Here is a 21,999-nt window from a genome sequence, read left to right as displayed (position 1 = left end):
GTGGAATCATCGGCTCAACCCAACAGAGCTGACTAATTGCAGAACACCAAGTCTAGTTGAAAGTTTTAAGTTCTGTTCTCCATTTTCAGAATTCTGGGACAATTGTTTCTTTTTTTCATCATAACAACTATTCATGGTGGCTCTAAAATCGGTACTGACCCCTACTCTCTTTTCTGTTTCTTTTTCCGGTTTCTTTGTGGTGGTGGCCTGCGCCACCTCCACCTACTCTAAGCTTCATGATGCTCCAACAATGATGGATGGATTAAAAGGAAGAAGTCTACGTGACCATCATCATCATCAAGCCCTTCCGTGAGAATCCTAAATCCAAAGAGGACTGTTTCATTTATGTTAGGTAGAATGCCCAGAGGGGACTGGGCTGTCTCATGGTCTGGAATCATTACAGATTTTATTTTTTCTCCAGTCGTCTGGAGTTTTTTTGTTTTTTCTGTCCCCCCTGGCCATTGAACCTTACTCTTATTCGATGTTAATGTTGATTTATTTTGTTTTATAATTGTGTCTTTCATTTTTCTATTCTTTAATATGTAAAGCACTTTGAGCTACTGTTTGTATGAAAATGTGCTATATAAATAAATGTTGTTGTTGTTGTTTTTTTTTGTTCCTTTCACCCAGTTTTGAAAAAACTACAAGTTGCTCTTAAGGTAGTGTCATGTGTAAAAAAAAAAAAAGCTGATTTACGCCAGCTATATATTTTTTCAGTATATCTTTTAATTTAATTTGTATATTTCATACTTTTTAATACATAGTAGAGGGAAATTTATGAACACTATCCACTGTGGATTTGTTATGTTGGGGTAACTTAGAAGTGCATTTGTAAAATGAAACACTGCTTTATAATCTTATTTGCATTCAAAAGCACCTACAATAGGCAAAATGAAGTATTCTGTGGAAACAGAGAAATGAGGGCAAACCCTTCCATGATTTATCTATCAGCAAAAAAATGATTAACAATAGATTCTAAGTTGAAGTCGATTTGGAGTAATTGAACATCTGTTAGCATGTATCTTAAAAGATATCTTGATATTTAATATCAAATATTGAAGTTCCAAGTCAGAAATAATAACCCTGTTTAGGGATTATTAATTATAATGGCATGGCTGAATTGATCAATCTTAAATTATTATTTTATTTCTTGACAACTGATCAAATGATTGTCTATATACATATACAGGTGCCATTTACATGCAGAAACATGGATGTTTACAGTATTAGTTGAAGTGCACACTCTTAAAAACAATGGTTATTTAATGGCATGTTTGGTTCTTTATGGGTTTGTATGGCTCCTCATAGAACTATTGCTTGACAAAGCATCATTTCATTCTGGAATGGGTTCTTTGCATTTGGAGTCCGTTCTTTTTGCTTTGAGGATCTTCCTAATGTATAGGGAAACAGCTGAAAGCTTTAATTCATGTAGGACACTAACAGATTAAGAAAAACCTGCACTTGGCCTGTGTTATTCTATGCAGCAAGAGTCTCTTTAATATCATGACACATTGGTATTTCATAAATCTGTCAAATCTGGTTATTTACTGTATGGAGCCTCTTAGGGATCTAAATAAATGAAGGCTCTTTCTGGAACCTAATATGGTTCTCCAATAGCATTGCTCTGAAGAAACACTCTGGCAAAAAATGGTGTTTTAGGTTAACTGAGCACTCTAATGTGGGCCATCTTGACTAAATGTGTGTACATGGATGTGCCCTAAGATGGACTGATGCTTCTGTATGATTTTCAGGTAGGTGGAGAATAATGTATACTGTATTGTCAACCTGTATTGTCTCTTCCATGGTAAGTCCATGGGCTTCTAATGTTTTTTTTTTATTTGTTTTTTATGTAATGCCAAATAATTAACATTCAAGAACCCATGAGAGCACATCTTTAGGTCGTTAAAACTTAAACAAACTTAGTGGTAGCAGTCAATGAAAAATGTAACACTTTTACAATAAGGCGTTGGCAGATGGAATACCCTGAAAGGATCCTGAAGGTGGGCAAAAATGTTTGTTCTCAGACAGATTTTCTCACCTGTAGTGCACCATCCGTTGGGCAAGACAGGCTTGAATAATAGCAAGCAATGTGAGAGCAGCCAGACCACAAAATGCAGAGGCCTCGACGAGCTGCCAGATAAACCCCATCAGTAAAATGCACTGCAGTGGTGCAATCCAGACAAAATGGGCAAGTGCCAATCCCTGCAAATTCAACAAAAGCAAACATCTGTGTCAGTCGCAGCAATAGCATTTAAAGGTAACCACACATCAATCGAAGTCACCAACATATGTTTCCTGTTCACCAAAAATTGTGGTTTTCACATGTATTCTTTCTTATATATATACTATACTGTATTTATATACATATATATATATATATATATATATATATATATACAAGGGACGTTCAAAAGTTTACACACTTTAACATTTTTGTTAAAAACAGTGAAGACTGGAGGAGTAGTAATTGGGCATTAAAAGTTGGTACGATGCTGGGAAAATTGCATTGCAAACAAAGGTGACTATATAGAAAGTGATGTAATTTGTTTTTGGAAAATTTTTGAACGTCACTCGTATTTAAAGGACAGTCTTTAAACAATAAAATTAACATTTGGTGGGACTCAGTAAAACAGTATTTTATTATTCAGACTTGTAACAAAGCAAGCCTCACTAGTAACAGCTTGAAACATGACACATGAGAACAAAACTTATATTAATTTCCAAATGCAATAAAGGTTTGTAACTCAGAATATTTAGAGAAAATATTGTACATGTTTTTTTATTAAGAACATTCACTTTGAAACAATGCATGAGCAAGAAAATAGAATTCAGAATACCATATAAAAGCCAACAATTGATCTAACAACAAAAAATATTGTTTTTTATTATTACTATTATTAATCCTGTATGGTTATAAAACAGATTGGATCATAAATTAGGATTGTCAGAAGCAATGATGAAGCTAGAAGTCATCAGGAGAGTTGAAGTGAGATTCTCCTAAAGAAATTCCAAAAGAATATCAAGAGAGAGGAGAAAGGAGCATGTAAGCAACATTTACCTAAGCTATAATGAACTCCGAGATATAATCAAATGTCTGTGATATAGAAAAAAAAGCAAAATAAAAAAAATTATGAATAATAGAAGAGGCAGGCGAGAAAGGAAACAGAATGAAGTATCATTCAATACTAGTGTAGGTAACAGAGAATTAAAGTAAGATGGTGAACTCCTGGTTAACGCCAGCTTCAAGCTAGACCAAAGTTTCTGTCATGTCAACACTCTCATAACTCACTTCTTGTTTGGTTTAGAACTTTATTATAATGACAAACAAAATAACAAACCTAAACTATCTTATTGATTTTAACCTAGTGAGTATACATGGAACATAATTGTTTGAAAACACATCTACTGTATTTAAAGGGAAGATAAATCGTTAAAAAATGCTAGAGCTGCCTGTAAAGTATTAGTACTTTGATATTTTAATTCTATATATTACTCCTAACTAGACTGTAACTGTATATCCATTACAAATAATTCTTTACATTGAGGATATAAAGAATTTCATATAATATAAATTTAATGTACAATAATTAAAATGTAATAAACATTATCTTGGAGCATTTGCTTCCTACATGGTGGAAAAGAGAATGTGCTTGTTAATCTTGGGACACTAGAAAAAGAGAAATGCATGGCCCCATATCGGTATGTGTAGGCTTGTGCTTTCACGATAAGACTTATCCCCCTGCGGCCATGAATTGAATTAAGCAGGTTCAAAATTAGATGGCTAGATAATTGTAGTCACCTGTATTGCCACTGTTAGGAGTCAAAAATTAAAATAGTTATAGATACTTGGATGTTTATATGAGCAGTTCAATTTGTGTGGTACTTTACACATACTTTTAACAATTCACTTACATTACATATTCATATAAAGATTTATGGGGAGATGAAGTCTGTTCAGGACTTACTTATAGTCATAATGATTTACATGCCGTTATTACCTGTAATGGAGACAGGTGACCAGTAAGCTGAAAGCTGATCCACTATGTGTATGGATTGGAGTGCCACTTTACCTCTGGATACGCTCACCAGTCTCCCCAACTTCATTTACAGAATTTCACATACACAGTAAAGATAAAGAACAAAGTTGAACTTAAAGAGCGAGTTTAACAGCACAAATGTATGTGCGGTCATAATGATTTCATGTGTCACACTGCTCTGGTCCCAAACAGTGGTAATGACATTATAATGGAAAAGACTGACTAATGGCAGATTTGTACAATGAAAAATCACAAAGACAACCAAAAGACATGAATTACTGCAAAATATAAGAAAAGATAAGGCAAACTGCCAAAAATCTTCAGCAACAAATTTTGTAAAAGCAAAAAATTAGATTGTATTTGAAAAGAAGTTCAGAGCAAAACAATGGAACACACAATTGCAACCAGCTTTTGAAAAGGCAGTTTGCTACGACATCCCAACAGGTTTACTTCCTAATTCTATTTTGTTAACGTATCAGATATCAGTTTAAGGTAATTGGTTTGGTTCTTGCCTCTTGAAGTCCTCTGGCCCTTATGAATGATCGCTTTGCTGGCTAAAGTGAGTTGGGTAACATAATAGTTAATTTTAATCTATGTTTGTTTAAAAAAGAATATAATACATAAAGTTAGGTCTTACGTCTTGATGAAGGAGGCTTCTTATTGAAACAGACATGGTTCTTTCAACCAGGCAGCGAAATACAACAGAATTAGGGAAACTTTCTAAATCTACAATAATAAAAGTGGAATATAGTAACAAAGAGTGGGATTTTCAGATAATATGAATAAACTTTTCCCGAGAACTGTAAGAAACAGCCCCAACACTAACAATAGCCCAGTGTCATCTGTCACACACGTGCGAGTAGGAGACAACTAAAGGGCCTGAATAATGGAAAGTCCACACCCGACCAGTGGGCAGTGGGGTGTACTAACTGTCTTTCTCAATCCCTTGCAGACCATTTTCGGGAAATCTCCGATGATGTCACTTCTGGTTTTGGTGCATCCAATGATGTTGCTTCCATCCATCCATCCATTATCCAACCTGCTATATCCTAACTACAGGGTCACGGGGTCTGCTGGAGCCAATCCCAGATAACACAGGGCGCAAGGCAGGAAACAAACCCCGGGCAACAACAACAACAACATTTATTTATATGGCACAATTTCATACAAAAAATGTAGCTCAAAGTGCAGGGTGCCAGCCCACAGCAGATGTCACTTCTGGTTCTGGCAAATAAAAACACCATCTTTACTGTCGAGAATCAGTTCTGTTTTGGGCTCTGAACTGTAAAGATCTTCTCTAAAACTTAACCAATAGGACCAATGAGGAATCCTATCATACAGTTGTGACATTAATGAATAGCAAGGAACGACTAAGGTATTTCTTCAAGGACATTCGACAAAAACAGGTAAGAGCGATTACTAAGATCATCACAAATCATAAGATCTGTAACCAAAGGGAAAAAATAGTTATTTTCATTTTGCTTAGTTAGTTAACAGTTTTAGTGCTTAGCTATGTCTAAGCTAGGCACTCTAATATTTGTTCAAGGACTATCCTTTACTATTTCAATTAGTTATTGTTTAGGTATTGTGCATGTTATGAGATTTTGTACATTCTGATTTCTCTTCATTACCTTTCTCTTTTACTCTTCCTTTTATTGATTAATTTATTAGACTACTAGTCAAACTTATGTGTTCAGGACTAGTCTAAATCATAATCTGTGGTTATTTTAATAGGAATATAAAGAAGCAGCCTTGATCAAAAAGGACCCATACTCTGGTCTGGTTACATAATGAAACAAACTCCTGCACAGAGAAGAGAGATTATGAAAAAGCCCCATTTCAGACTCCTTTTTTTCAATAATAAAAACAATTGGCAAATGAAAAAGGGAATAACAATTGATTGCTGTAGAAAGGTTACCAACAAATAAGAGAATCATCCATAGGTATAAAGAAGAAAGAAAAAGAAATAAAAAGTTGTGTAAAACTGGCCATGCATCAAACAACTATAAAAATGTCAAAGAGAGGTAATTGAATTGATACAGTGCAAACTGGATGAGAAAACCGATCTTATGCAAGACAAATGAGCATTTAAAAAAGAGTAAACTTCTCTCCAGGGTGCAGACATTTCCGCGATGTGCAGTCTAGCTGATAATTGCTTGCTGGCAACGTCAATGCATTTCAACATTCAACATACAAAGTCAATTTTATGGCAGAAAAAAATTCAGAAAGGCTCTTGTTTCTGCTTTTCTTTCACTGCTGTCACTTATGGTATTTAATTCAGGAGAATAACAAATGCGGAGCTTACTTACCAAACAAAATAGGCAGGCCATTGATAAATGTTTTTTAGAGTTTTGCAATTGCATTTTTAATAACATTTTTTTGGAAAGCTTAATGCTCCTCTGTTATTATTTTCAAATTATTTTAGCTGTAAAATCAATACCCTGGTTTAAAATAAAATTACAGAGAGAAACCCAACTGAGAATGACCTTAATGCACAGCTCATCATGACAAATAACCGATATACTGTAACTGGAATTTGGAAAGTAATTGTCTCTCCTCAAAATGCCACCGTGTGAGACCCTGAAGAGACGGTAAAGATTTAACATTCAAAGCAAAGCAAATATGGATGTTTTAAGAGGCAGATAAGTTAACTGTCAGTTAAACTCGAAAAAGACTTGGCTTCATGAGATGGAACTCTAACAGAACTTCATGAAGTCCAGAAGACTGAATTATTTAATTGACAAGCAAATTGGGCCCAAATTAACAAAATGCTATACGTTAACATTAACGGATCTGCGTTCAATAGAATATTTTGTATTTCTTATAAATGAGTAATCCAATGCATATTTATACATTGTAATTCCATATAGCGTGGCATTGTCCTGGTTTTGCCAGAGCTCCATACCTGGTTTTAGTTTTGTCCATTTTTATTTATCCATCCACCCATTTTCTAACCCGCTGAATCCGAATACAGGGTCACGGGGGTCTGCTGGAGCCAATCCCAGCCAACACAGGGCACAAGGCAGGAACCAATCCTGGGCAGGGTGCCAACCCACCGCAGGACACACACAAACTAGGGCCAATTTAGAATCACCAATCCACCTAACCCGCATGTCTTTGGACTGTGGGAGGAAACCCACGCAGACACGGGGAGAACATGCAAACTCCAAGCAGGGAGGACCCGGGAAGCAAACCTTGGCCTCCTAACTGTGAGGCAGCAGTGCTACCACTGCGCCACCGTGCAACCCACCGCAGCCATTTTTATTTATTTTGTTTGGATTTCTTTGTAAATTATTTTATTACTCCTGTTAAAGCCTCAGCCTCAGCTTATCATTTTGTAATCACCTGTCCTTGTTTTTTTTTCCTTTTTCTGTTGAGTCTTGTTGGTGGAGTGGCAGGGGGGATCCTGGTGTCAAATGTTTTACAGCTAATGGGTATTGTTATTATTGTTAAACGAGAATCAGTTCTGTTTTGGGCTCTGAACTGTAAAGATCTTCTCTAAAACTTAACCTTTTGCAGTCAGAATATAATATTACTCAAAGTTATTGTCTGCTTTTTTTTTTCATTTTTCATTTTTATTACTATTTAATTTAATATTTTTTTTTTTTTTTGTATCAGTATACTGCTGCTGGATTTCCCCTTGGGATTAATAAAGTATCTATCTATCTATCTATCTATTAGCATTCTTTATTACATTTTTTTTACTTTCCCATGGAGATTTTTGGACTTCTTGCCGACTATTCTGGGGTTTCAGAGTTTGGGGAGTTTGATTAAAACATTTACTTCATCCTATCTCGGTCCCTGAATAAGTTTACTATAATTTTGTGGTGTCTTATCATAGTGCTATTTTTAATATTGCTATATTATCGGTGCAACCTTGTAGAAGTCTCTGGGAGCGTGCTCAAGTAACGTCATTGACGCAACCCTTTAAATGGATCGTTTATGTGCTGTTCGGCTATCAGTGTTTTTTATAAATCTATAAGATTTAATGTACACAATGTGTCTGCACTTTTGTTTTCAAATGAATTCTCATATTTCTGGCTTGGTGAAAGATTGGTTTGTCTCATTGGCTTTGTCTCCAGTGGGCACTCTATTTTGTTTTGCTTCATCTTCTGAGCCCAAAATAAAAATCACTCTGCTTGAGCAAAACAATGGGGCTGCTACTAGAGTCCTATTTAAGGGCTTAGCAGGCCTCAGTCGGGACATTAACCTGTTGGACCTTGAGTTTGTTGCTCAGCTCTCTTTTTGCATATCCCTTATGTTCTTGGTTTTGCAAATTTTGTACATCTTTAAACCACTTTTGACATATTCTTAGATTTTTTGAAATTTGGGATTTGGTCTTATCTTTTCTTTTATGTAGTGGCCTTAGTTTGGTAATCTGGATTAAATTTTGTTTTGCTGATTTTACATGAAGTATTGTTTGTTTTTGGCATTCAGAATGCATTACTGCACATTTTTGTGATGTGCCATCTGTTGGAATGGTAGATAAAATGCATATGTTTTTGTTATATTCCATTTGGTGTGGGATTCATGAAAGCAGTGTTAATGTTTATGATGTGCCATCTCTGGGAATGATAAATGCAAAGCATAGTATTACTATAAATGTTTGTAATGTGCCGCTTGATGGAATGACAGATACATGGCAAATGGACAGACGTACAGATAAACAGACACACATACACTTATCCTCTCACTAAGGTGGATTTTAAAATATGCATTGTTTGCTTCCAAAACCATAAATGAGAAGGTGCCTTCCTTTTATATGTGTTGCTATGTCACTTACTAACTCAAAACACATGTTATTCATTAGAGACCATCTTATGATCCTCTTTCACAAAACGTTAGATCAGCATCACTAGTTGGGAGACACTAACCTCAGAACATCCTCTATGACATGAAAGGAGTTATTCTGCAACACTTTACTTTCTAACTGACTATCTCACTGTTGGCACAGACAGCAAAATAAAATGGTGAAAATACAGATATTTAGAATGGACTCTAAAATGAATCTTGGATTCCTGAGCCATCAAAAGATATACACGTAACCCTAATGGGAGTCACTCTGCTAGCACTCTCATTTTCTCAGTCATATTGTTCAGATAATGTCTTGGACTCTACCCAAATTAAAATGACTCTTTTTCTTGCTTATTTGATTGATAGAATCATTTTATAATGTTTCATAGACTATAAGTTGAATTTTTGCTCCATAAGAAACAAGAGTTTGCATCTGGACTTTCATCTGATGGATTAAGTTGGATTGACTGTGAATGAATAGACAGGTGAAAATTCATCAGTAGCCATGCACATGATGCAGGAGATTGCTAAAAGTAAATACAGAGAAGGATAAAAAGTTAAAGGTTATTTCCATGTTGAAAAGGAAAGAAGGTTGACACAGTCATACACTGACTCCATACAGAGAAAAAGATGCAACTGAATTCTGAGATCTGTCCAGTTCTTCAATAAATTTTTTTGCAGTAAAAAATATTCATATACTTAAGCACATAAATTATGGTAAACACACACTATTATTGATTACACTCAATGATTAGCATAAACAAATGATGGCAAGATAAAGTTCCATGACCATTATAGATGAGAAATGCCTAGTTGACTGCAGAGGAGTGGAAAACAAAAACTCTACTTAACAGCATTCCAGGAGAAAATAAACTTCTGCAATCTCTCCTGTCAGCTTACAGTTTTAATGGATAATAAGACTTGCTATACAGTATCTGGGAATTTTACAACATAATAAGTAAATGTGGAAAAGCTTAAATATCTACTGTATCAACTTCTGGATACTGAAAAATGCTAAATATTAATAAATATTAAAATTATAGACATCATTATTTCATTTAGGCTCAATAGCTTAAAAGTATACTGTTCACATTTAAATAAGCACTCACATTACCAATTATTATTATCTATAATAACAAAATAATTTTTGTGATAGTCCTGGAGAAGATAAGCCTCCAAGAATCTGTTGGAAAAGTGTAATTGCAGAGGCCATCACAATACACCATCTTAAGTCAGTGCCTGCTTTTAGTTCATAGCCGGACGTCACTCAAGATGCCCCAAAGCACAGATAAAACACAAAGTATTTTGAAAGACAAAGTCACTGATATCTATTGCAGGAAGAATCATAATCTCCAGTAGGAGATAAAAAACAAAAATCCACAAAAAAAGAGGACTCTGCCAAGCTGGCAAGTGAAGGCAATGTATTAAATCTAAAACTCTGATTCTTACTGGAATGATGCACTAACATTAAGCGTCTTGTGAAGATTCGTTTAACGTTACTATCTTTCAGTACTTAATCAGTCAACTCTAGACTTTATAACATTTGGTTAAATAATGGCTGCTACTGGTTCTTCCGGCTCACCATAGCCGACCAAGGACCGGGTGACAGTTCTACTACCGTCACAGAGGGATTTTCTTGGTTTGCATAAATTACATGGTAACGACCAAAGATGGGTTAAAGGTACTTAAGGGGAAGAATTACATATAAATGTTCATGAATCTGTGCTCAATATAGTGAAAACAGTAGTGCCACATACAAAGTGAAAAATGAAGGAGAATGCAACTAAAAAATCCCTCCTCTTTCAACATATCATGTATCGCCACGACTGCTGAAGGCCTGTGCGTTGGAACTGGGGAGTCCTCTACAAGGCATCTTCAACCTGAGCCTGGAACAGGGGAGAGTCCCAAGGCTTTGAAAAACATCTTGTATCACCCCAGTCCCAAAGGTATCACGTCCTAGTGAGCTGAATGACTTCTGGCCTGTTGCTTTGACGTCACATGTGATGAAGACCATGGAGCAGCTGCTGCATCACCACCTGAGGCCACAGGTCTGCCACGCCTCGACTCTCTGCAGTTCACATACCAGGAGAAGGTGGGAGCAGAGACTGCCATCATCTATATGCTACACCGATCCCTCTCCCACTTGGACAGAAGCAGTGGTGCAGTTATTAATTACGTTTTTGGACTTCTCTAGCGCCTTCAACACCATCCAATCTCTACTCCTTAGGGAGAAGCTGACAGAGATGGGAGTAGATTCACACCTGGTGGCATGGATCGTGGACTATCTTACAGACAGACCTCAGTATGTGCGTCTTGGGAACTGCAGGTCTGACATTGTGGTCAGCAACACAGGAGCGCTGCAGGGGACTGTACTTTCTCCGGTCCTGTTCAGCCTATGTACTTCAGACTTCCAATACAACTCAGAGTCCTGCCATGTGCAAAAGTTCGTTGACAGCACTGCTATCGTTGGCTGCATCAGGAGTGGACAGGAGGAGGAGTATAGGAAACTAATCAAAGAATTTGTTAAATTGTGCGACTCAAACCACTTACACCTGAACACCAGCAAAACCAAGGAGCTGGTGGTGGATTTCAGGAGTCCCAGGCCCCTCATGGACCCCGTGATCATCAGAAGAGACTGTTTGCAGAGGGTACAGACCTATAAATACCTGGGAGTGCAGCTGGATGATAAATTGGACTGGACTGCCAATACTGATGCTCTGTGTAAGAAAGGTCAGAGCCGACTATACTTTCTTGGAAGGTTGGTGTCCTTCAACATCTGCAATAAGAAGCTGCAGATGTTCTACCAGACGGTTGTGGCGAGTGCCCTCTTCTATGCGGTGGTGTGCTGGGGAGGCAGCATAAAGAAGAAGGACGTATCACGCCTGGACAAACTTGTTAAGAAGGCAGGTTCTATTGTAGGAGTAAAGTTGGACAGTTTAACATCTGTGGCAGAGCGACGGGCGCCGAGCAAACTCCTGTCAATCATGAATAATCCACTGCATCCACTGAACAGTGTCATCTCCAGGCAGAGGAGTAGCTTCAGTGACAGACTTTTGTCACTGTCCTGCTCCACTGACAGACTGAGGAGATCGTTCCTCCCCCACACTATGCGACTCTTCAGTTCCATCCGGGGGAGTAAATGCTAACATTATTTAAAATTATTGTCTGCTTTTACATGCATTTTTATTACTCTTTAATTTAATATTGTTTTTTGTATCAGTATACTGCTGCTGGATTATGTCAGTTTCCCCTTGGGATTAATAAAGTATCTATCTATCTATCTATCTATCTATCTATCTATCTATCTATCTATCTATCTATCTATCTATCTATCTATCTATCTATCTCCTCAGATGTTCTTGCCACACAGAGAAAGGAAGATAATAAAAGATCCTAATATACTTGTTGTACTGTACAGTCTAGTATAGTCATCTCAGTTCCCCGAAGTTCTTGCTCCCCTGTAACCTTGCTTCCTTGACTTCTTGGTATCTGCTTTCCCTTCCATGTTGTCTATTACAGTACTGATTTCAAAGGAAAGCTACAGGATTTCTCCTTTTTATTTCTTTAAATATTTGTGATAGAGAAAATTGAGTAAGCTTTAATGAGCGGCAGAAAATGGAATCTGTTTTTAGTAGAGAAAGGCAAGCAAGAAAAAGGCACGGTTCAGCAAAAATAAACTAAGTGCTGCCTTCAGGAGTCTTGAAATGATATAGCAAAGTGATGTGGCATAAGGTATACACCACAAAAAAATCAATTTTAATGAGACGACTTGGGGAGCACTCAGAAATTGAAAGTCTCATTTGTCTTAAAGCTTACATGAAGTACTTCTTGATGAGCTACAACCCTCAATTAGACACAAAGTTCAGTTCAAAATATTGTTTTTCGAATGTGGCCTACCTCATCAAATTTGTTGAGGTTGTTTGACAGCAGGCTGATGAGTTGGCTTGTGCTAATTTGATCCAAGACTCTGCTAGACAGTTTTAAGGTCTGTGAGGACAAAAAGATTGACATCATTAAGTAACACATTTCCACTTGGCAAATGTTATTTCATTAGATAGATCTATTTGATATGCCTTTTGACTGAGGAATGTGCCACCTATACCTGCCTCTTAAAGCTTATTTTACTTTGTCTACTGTGTTCACATCACAAGCATTGGCTTACAAAACTGGACAATCAGATGCTTGTTTGGTTTGGGCCTTGAATTATTCTCAAATAGAGGATTAATTGAGTATTAAACAAATTGATTGGAAAGCTTCTTTTTTAAAGAGAATTTCAGATGGGTGAATGAAAATGTGAAGTTTGAAACCAAATTCTAACAGATCTAAATTCCATAACAAGGTTGGTGAGTCTGTTTGGTAGCTGGAATTACTTTGGCTATTTTGAAACACTCCATAGGAATTTTAACCCTTCTGAAATTTCTTATTACCTTAAATGGAACACTAGACTGCAAGAATGCTTTTTTTAAAATATTCTACTTGCTTTCCTCCAACAGTCCAAAGACCTACTGTTACATTGATTGTTGCCTCTTAATTACCTGAAAGTGAGTGTGAGCGTGAATGACAGTGGCATCCAATTCATTATTAGGTCCTGTGTTGAACATGACCATGAAAGTGGGGAGCCAGGCTCCTTATAACCCTGTGATCAAAAAATGGTTCACAAACTGAACAGATGGAGAATTAACATTATATTCTGCAACAGTTTGGGTACTGAAAAATTTACTTTTATGTAACAAGACCTTAACAAAGGCTTCTTTTGGCCTTCATAATACTTACAAAGTGTTACATCAGTAGATAGATGATTCATTTCTGTGCAGTGTGGCACATTGACATGAGTGTAAAATTACTAGTAATATGAAGGATTCACAGGTCTTAACTGAATATGTACTATCAAGTTAAGCCACATTAGACCACACCAAAATGAAGTTTTGTTAGTTGGATACATTGCAGAGATGAATAAACACTTTACTGATGCTTTGGTAGTGTTATGAACATTTAAAGAACTGTGTGTTAAGGTCTTGTTACATAATAGTAAATAATAATAAATGCATTTTTGCAGTACTATACTAAAGTATTACCTTACTGTGTATTCTTAAACCCTCTTCACTCAATTCATCACTTTGGGAGTGTTAAGGAACCTATCCTGACAACGCTGGGCACAAGACAGAATCCAACTCTGGGAACAGGACATCCCAGGCCTCATATGTGCATTTAACCACAATCAAACTCACATGGCCAGACATAGAAATGTCTTGGAGATGTGTCAAGTAAGCTGGAATACACAGTGGAATACGCACACAGACATGCAATGTGAAAAGTCCGTACAGACAATGAGACCAGGCATGGGAATCTGAATCAGCAGCACTAACCACTGTGCCACCCACGAGATAAAACAATAGCACATTTAAAGTTAATTAGTAACAATAATGTATTTTTTGAATTGTCTAGTATGTCCAACAAGGAGTTTAAGAACCAATGGTGGGCCCCAGTTAATTAATGCATACATATGTTTTAAATTAAGTAATGCGTTTCTGCTGTTTTGTTTAGCAATTAAACTTGTAGTTTTACTTCAAAAGGAAGGTATATCTGAAAAAGCTGATATCATCAGTCTGTACTCTTCAGTCGCCTCTGTTGCAAAAATTACCATATTTTACCCAAAACGTGGGCTTTTGGGTAGAAATGAACACCTGATATGCTGATGTGACATCTAAATCAATAGTGGCATTCTTTAAAGGAGGATTCAATGATGCAAATAAGAGTCAGATCACTGGGGAATGTGGAAACATAGACAGATAAGTCGACAGCTAGTAACAAGACATGCCCAAGGCATGCAAAAGAATTAACGTATTGTTTCAAGTTGAGAAGCTGAAAATGGAAACAAAAGGAAAGCTTACCTTTTTATATGTCAAACTAAACAAAGCAATTCTTATTTGCATTCCGAGATGATGCAGTCCAAAGATAGCCGGATGAATTAGCAACGTTCTTGCAATGAAGAGTAAGCACAAGCCAAGAGCATAGTAAAATCCTTCTTCTTTCTCCTTTACATTTGTTGGATCATAAGAAGCTATTATTCTACCGAGGAGCTGGGGTTGGACAGCTTTTGTGACTTCCTGTAGGTAAAAACACACACACACATTAAAACAAAAAGGTATGATAAGAAACAAAACAATAGTTTTCTTCATGAAGAGAGGTTGTAATAAAATATAGCATACTGCAAGAAATCTTTCTGTTACCCCACCTAGGGTTGGCTGGAGTATATTAATAATTATAGTATGTTAACGATGTGTCTCATGTCCTTCTCTTTCATACTTGCTGTAAGAAATGCAGCGACTTAGGAGCTGAATGCTCTTCCAACAGCATCATTAAGAAATATCAGCCCATCACAGAGGTGATATACACACATGTCCATTCTCATGTCTGTTAAGCAAATGTAGTGTCAACAAAAAAAGCATGCGTAATGGGCTAGAAATCAGTGTTTTAAAGAAATGGACATTTCTATGTGTTGCTCTTAGGCAAAAAAAAACGTGTAAATAGCAAATGTAAAAGCCAATAGATGAAAGGGGCATTTAGGTTCCCTTTGTTTGAGACTGGGGTGATACGTGAAAAGGCGAATTTTCTGAATATTTCTGTTATAGTTTCCTGATGAGAGCTAATAATAATTATAATGTTAATAACACATTTTATTCATAAAGTGCCTTTCCCATGCTTAAGGCGCTTTGTTTACAGGACTTAAATATTTACTGCTATAGAGTCACCTGCTTTGATTGGTATCTCATCAACATACTGTACTGTGAGAAAACAACTGCCTGCTTCCTTAGAAAATGTTTGTGTGTACTTGATTTGAAAATTAAAGGTCTCTAATTAGCATACAATGACATATATATACTTCTTCAGAGTTAGCCAAAATACTATTGTTTAACCACTGAAAATGTGTGTACGTTATTGTTAAGCAAAGGAAATTTGCATGTAGCATTGTTTAACCACTCAAAATGTTGATCTAGGAAGGGACTGAAGCAGTTATATACCCTTGGGCACGTCTGTATAAAATGAAGTATGGGCAGAGATTCCTAAATGTTGTCTGCTTCTTTGATGCCTTTAGCAACTTACCACTGTGGCTATACCCTGCAGCAACAGCAGCTCGTGCCTGGCCAGGTTCTCCAAGGCCTGAGGCCACTAACACGTGCAAATGGCTTACCCCAGTGGAGCTTTCAGAAACAGCACTAAACAAAGCCTCAGCCCTGCTACCTCAAGTACTGTCCAGTTACATTCCTTATAATTGCTTTTTAATTGTAAAGTTCATCAAGGTTGTTTTACTTATTACCTGATACTGATTACATTTAAGAAATAACAAATATTCAAAAGGAGGATTTTAAACTGAACTGCAATTTCAGTTTTGACAAGCAATAGCACTATGCCAAAGGTCACAGCTAAATGAGGCCAAAAGAACATCATAATCAGCATTAATTTGAACTTCTGTTTCATGTTTGAGTTTTCTTATCAAATACAAGCTGGAGTATACAAAGAAAAGCAGCAGTTTTGACTAGGCTATTCCAGTACTTAAGGATGTAACACTGACATGTATAAGTTATATATACAGTATTTGTACGTGTGTGTTTGTATATATATATGTATATATATATATATATATATATATATATATATATATATATATATATATATATATATACTGCTCAAAAGAATTAAAGGAACACTTTTTAATCAGAGTATAGCATAAAGTCAATGAAACTTATGGGATATTAATCTGGTCAGTTAAGTAGCAGAGGGGGTTGTTAATCAGTTTCAGCTGCTGTGGTGTTAATGAAATTAACAACAGATGTACTAGAGGGGCAACAATGAGATGACCCCCAAAACAGGAATGGTTTAACAGTTGGAGGCCACTGACATTTTTCCCTCCTCATCTTTTCTGACTGTTTCTTCACTAGTTTTGCATTTGGCTACAGGCAGTGTCACTACTGGTAGCATGAGGCGATACCTGGACCCTACAGAGGTTGCACAGGTAGTCCAACTTCTCCAGGACGGCACATCAATACGTGTCATTGCCAGAAGGTTTGCTGTGTCTCCCTGCACAGTCTCAAGGGCATGGAGGAGATTCTAGGAGACAAGCAGTTAGTCTAGGAGAGCTGGAAAGGACCATAGAAGGCCCTTAACCCATCATCAGGACCAGTATCTGCTCCTTTGGGCAAGGAGGAACAGGATGAGCACTGCCAGAGCCCTACAAAATGACCTCCAGCAGGCCACTGGTGTGACTGTCTCTGATCAAACAGTCAGAAACAGACTTCATGAGGGTGGCCTAATGTCCTCTAGATTTCCCTGTGCTCACTGCCCGGCACCATGTAGCTCGATTGGCATTTACCATAGAATACCAGAATTGGCAGGTACACCACTGGTGCCCTGTGCTTTTTCACAGATGAGAGCAGGTTCACCCTGAGCACGTGACAGAAGTGAAAGGGTCTGGAGAAGCCATGGAGAACATTATGCTGCCTGTAACATCATTCAGCATGACCGGTTTGGTGGTGGGTCAATGATGGTCTGGGGAGGCATATCCATGAAGGGACACACAGACCTCTACAGGTTAGACAATGGCACCATGACTGCCATTAGGTATCAGGATGAAATCCTGAGACCCACTGTCAAACTCTGTGCTGGTGCAGTGGGTTTTGGGTTCCTCCTGGTGCACGACAATGTCCGGCCTCATGTGGTGAGAGTATGCAGTCAGTTCCCAGCCCCCACACTTGCCTGAACTACATCCAATAGAATACCTCTGGGACATTATGTGTCTGTCCATCCACCACCAGGTTGCACCTCAGACTATCCAGGAGCTCAGTGATGCCCTTACCCAGATCTGGAAGGAGATCTCCCAGGACACTCATTAGGACCATGCTCCAACTTTGTCAGGCATGCATACAAGCACACGATGGCCATACAAACTACTGAGTACGATTTGGAGGTGCTGCAATGAAATTTCAGCAAAATGGACTAGTGTGCTGCATCATTTTTTCACTTTGATTTTCAGGGTGTCTTTGAATTCAGCCCTCTGTAGGTTGATATTTTTCATTTCCATCAAACGATGTGGCATCCTTTTGTTCCTAACACATTACCCAGTCCATATCAGTATAGATATCCAGGAGGATTTTTTTCCCATTGAGATCTGATGTGTTTTCAAAGTGTTCCTTTCATTTTTTTGAGCAGTTTATGTATAGCTAGAAATCCTCAAACAGAGAAATTGAATCACTTATATTAAAATAATCATTTATTCTTATATATATAAGAATATATAAGAGGGGTCGGTTAGTATGGTGGGTTTTGGAGGGTAATGGTATTATATAAATATACAGTACAATCCACATCACAGGCAGCACGGTGGTGCAGTGGTAGCGCTGCTGCCTCACAGTTAGGAGACGCGGGTTCAATTCTCGTGTCCTCCCTGCGTGGAGTTTGCATGTTCTCCCCGTCTCTGCGTGGGTTTCCTCCCACAGTCCAAAAATGTGCCAGTTAGGTGGATTGGTGATTCTAAATTGGTCCTAGTGTGTGTGCTTGGTGTGTCCTGCGGTGAGTTGGCACCCTTGGTTCCTGTGTTGGCTGGGATTGGCTCCAGCAGACCCCTGTATTCGGATTCAGCGGGTTGGACAATGGATGGATCCATATCACAGACCTTTGCTTCTCTCTTTATATATATATATTTACAGTGTATATATGATGAAGACCATGGAGCGGCTGCTGCTTCACCACCTGAGGCCACAGGTCCGTCACGCCCTAGACCCTCTGCAGTTCGCATACCAGGAGAAGGTGGGAGCGGAGGATGCCATCATCTATATGCTTCATCGATCCCTCTCCCACCTGGACAGAGGCGGTGGTGCAGTAAGAATTATGTTTTTGGACTTCTCTAGCGCCTTCAACACCAACCAACCTCTGCTCCTTAGGGATAAGCTGACTGAGATGGGAGTAGATCCACACCTTGTGGCATGGATTGTGGACTATCTTACAGACAGACCTCAATATGTGCGTCTTGGGAACTGCAGGTCTGACATCGTGTGCAGCAATACAGGGCGCCGCAGGGGACTGTACTTTCTCCGGTCCTGTTCAGTCTATATACATCAGACTTCCAATATGACTCGGAGTCCTGCCACGTGCAAAAGTTCGCTGATGACACTGCTATTGTGGGCTGCATCAGGAGTGGGCAGGAGGAGGAGTACAGAAAGTTAATCAAAGACTTTGTTAAATGGTGCGACTCAAACCACTTACACCTTAACACCAGCAAGACCAAGGAACTGGTGGTGGATTTTAGGAGGCCCAGGCCCCTCATGGACCCTGTGATCATCAGAGGTGACTGTGTGCAGAGGGTGCAGACCTTTAAATATCTGGGAGTGCAGCTGGATGACAAATTGGACTGGACTGCCAATACTGATGCTCTATGTAAGAAAGGTCAGAGCAGACTATACTTTCTGAGAAGGTTGGCATCCTTCAACATCTGCAGTAAGATGCTGCAGATGTTCTACCAGACGGTTGTGGCGAGTGCCCTCTTCTACGCGGTGGTGTGCTGGGGTGGCAGCATAAAGATGAAAGACGCCTCACGCCTGGACAAACTTGTTAAGAAGGCAGGCTCTATTGTAGGATTAAAGTTGGACAGTTTAACATCTGTGGCAGAGCGACGGGCACTAAGCAAACTCCCGTCAATCATTAAGAATCCACTGCATCCACTTAACTGTGTCATCTCCAGAAAGAGGAGTAGCTTCAGTGACAGACTTTTGTCACTGTCCTGCTCCACTGACAGACTGAGGAGATCGTTCCTCCCCCACACTATGCGACTCTTCAATTCCACCCGGGGGAGTAAATGCGAACATTAATTTTATTTTAATTTTTTTCATTTTTATTACTATTTAATTTAATATTGTTTCTTGTATCAGTATACTGCTGCTGGATTATGTGAATTTCCCCTTGGGATTAATAAAGTATCTATCTATCTATCTATAATATATCTATCTATCTATCTATAATATATAATATAATATACTCTTCTATGAAAATGTCAGTTAGAAGTAATTACAATAGTGAATGTAGTGCACATATCGTAATCTTTTTAAGCTTCTTTCACAAGGAACTTAAAATATGTTAGCGTCAGGTAATGACCTTTTCACGCTGAGTTTAACAGCTATATTAATGTGTAAACATCATTTTGGTGGTGATCATGTTTACAAAACAATGTTATCTATCACTATCATCTATTGTACCTGTGTTATTTCATGTAAACTAATCATTCTGCCTTACACTGAGAGTGTACATTATTAACCATATACTGTACAACTATTTTTTTTTTTGCAAAGATGCTATTTTATAGTAATAGCTGCAAGCAAACTTGGTTAGAATACTGAAAACTGAATATGTGAAAAGAAATAATAAGCAGATATAATCAATTACCATCTAAAATCAAAGTTTTCAAAATGACTAATTTTAATAATATATTTTATTTCTAAATGTGATATTTGTCTGATTATATGCCTAAACTAAGGAACAACTCTGTTCAACATGAATGATGTGAAACAGTTTCCTTCCTAATGTTCAGGAGTGTGATGGTGTGGGTTGGCTCCATGCTCCCTCTTCCATTTTGGGAGCCTGTTGAACCCGACACCATTGATAGTCATGACCAGGATGAGCTGAGCAGATGAGGAGAAACACACCAAGCAAGAGAATGGTGAAAGAGTCTTCAGTACTTATATTACAAACCATCTAAACAAAGCTGTGTCCCAAAGTGCAGTGCAAAGTTCTAAATAAATAAATAATCTGATTAAAAGGAAGTGTCTGTGGAGGTTAAAATCCAATGAATAGAAAATCTAATAAAAGAGGTTAAAAAAACACAGTGCTGGAAACCCATTTAAAAACACAAGCCCTGGTGCCTTCATTTAAAACTGACACCTCTCCAGCTTATCCTGTTTGGATCTTGCGGCCAGGAGAGACCTTGATCGTCCAAGCCAGACATTGAACTTGGAACTCTTGAATGTTCCTTGCAGACTCTAAAAACATGGAGCTCAGTTCATGTTGGCCCTGTTTAGCTCAGACTCTTGTGTTCATTAGTAATGAATGGATCATCTCAGTTTATATAATTGTGGTGACCATTTGTTTTAAATCAATAGAAAACTGTAAATTTTTGTGTTTAATAATAACTTGCTCCTAACTCTTTTTTGCAAAAATGCTTTAAATCCATGAAAAAAATCATTTTTTTCTATAGCATATTTCTATGCAAAGTATGTAACTCAAAGTGCTTCACAAGATTTTAGAGAAAAAGTTGCAAGAAAAAAAACAATTTAGAAATAGAAAAGAATGAGAATGAATAAATGGTATAACAAACAAATAAGTAAGAATGAATCAATATGCACTGTAAAGGTGCTCAGGGTCAGGGTCTCTATATGAACAGGTGAAGGAACACATCCCAGACATAGGGCCAAGCGTAACCTGCCCCAGCAGGGATAACAGGTGGAGATGCAGGCAAAAGCATCCAAAGGGATATAAATATAGAGGGAGGGTAGTGGGGTGGTCTGCCATTTCCCAGCAATGTAACTGCTGGCAGGAAGAGGCCGCTGTTGAAGGTTTGTCTGATCTGGCAATCTTGCCACTAGACGGAGCTCTAGGAAGACAACCCCGGGGGTTTGGTAGGGTTATGCCTAACCCAGAGATACTTCTGAGGAGACTAGAAGTGACCTCAGAAGTGGTCCAGGGTATCAATGAGGCCAGTGGCCACTGCACTGGTAAACATTGAATTGGGGGGAGTGTAGATGAGATTTCACTTGGTACAGGGAAGGAGAAGACAAGAGATGCAAGAAGTAAGAAAGGTTGAAGGTTTAGACAATTGAGCTTTTACTTTACCACCTCATTTGTTGTGTTCTGCCTTCAAAGTCATGTATCCTTATTTATTTGGTTGTAATAAAACCTTCCTTTCATTATATGAAATTATATGGTGACTGCAAGAGCACCCCTTCCAAAGGCCATAGCAGTTACACAACACAGATATCTAAGTAATACATAAATATATATAGATTTGTTCTCTAATAAGTCTGATGCTGTGCTAGGATGGCCAGGGAGGACTGAGAAACATTTTAAAAACTTTCAAACTCCAAGGGCAAGATGCTTCAGAAATCTACAGGAATTCCAAGGCCAA

At 38.0% G+C, this 21,999-nt stretch overlaps 1 protein-coding gene across 1 annotated transcript in view; it reads right to left on the bottom strand.

Annotated features, from left to right (window-relative positions):
* The window catches only part of cftr (CF transmembrane conductance regulator), a 135,151-nt gene that overhangs the window by 84,487 nt on the left and 28,665 nt on the right, over positions 1 to 21,999 (bottom strand). The window contains exons 4-6 of the mRNA XM_039761403.1: positions 14,723 to 14,938; positions 12,729 to 12,818; positions 2,039 to 2,202 (exon numbers count right to left, since the gene is read on the bottom strand). Of these exons, the coding sequence (XP_039617337.1) occupies positions 2,039 to 2,202; positions 12,729 to 12,818; positions 14,723 to 14,938 (470 nt within the window). The remainder of the gene's footprint in view (positions 1 to 2,038; positions 2,203 to 12,728; positions 12,819 to 14,722; positions 14,939 to 21,999) is intronic.

This window comes from Polypterus senegalus, chromosome 8 (genome assembly GCF_016835505.1).
Source record: "Polypterus senegalus isolate Bchr_013 chromosome 8, ASM1683550v1, whole genome shotgun sequence".
NCBI classification, from domain to species: domain Eukaryota; kingdom Metazoa; phylum Chordata; class Cladistia; order Polypteriformes; family Polypteridae; genus Polypterus; species Polypterus senegalus.
Note: the sequence above shows the minus strand (reverse complement) of the source record. Positions and strands in the feature narration are given on the sequence as shown.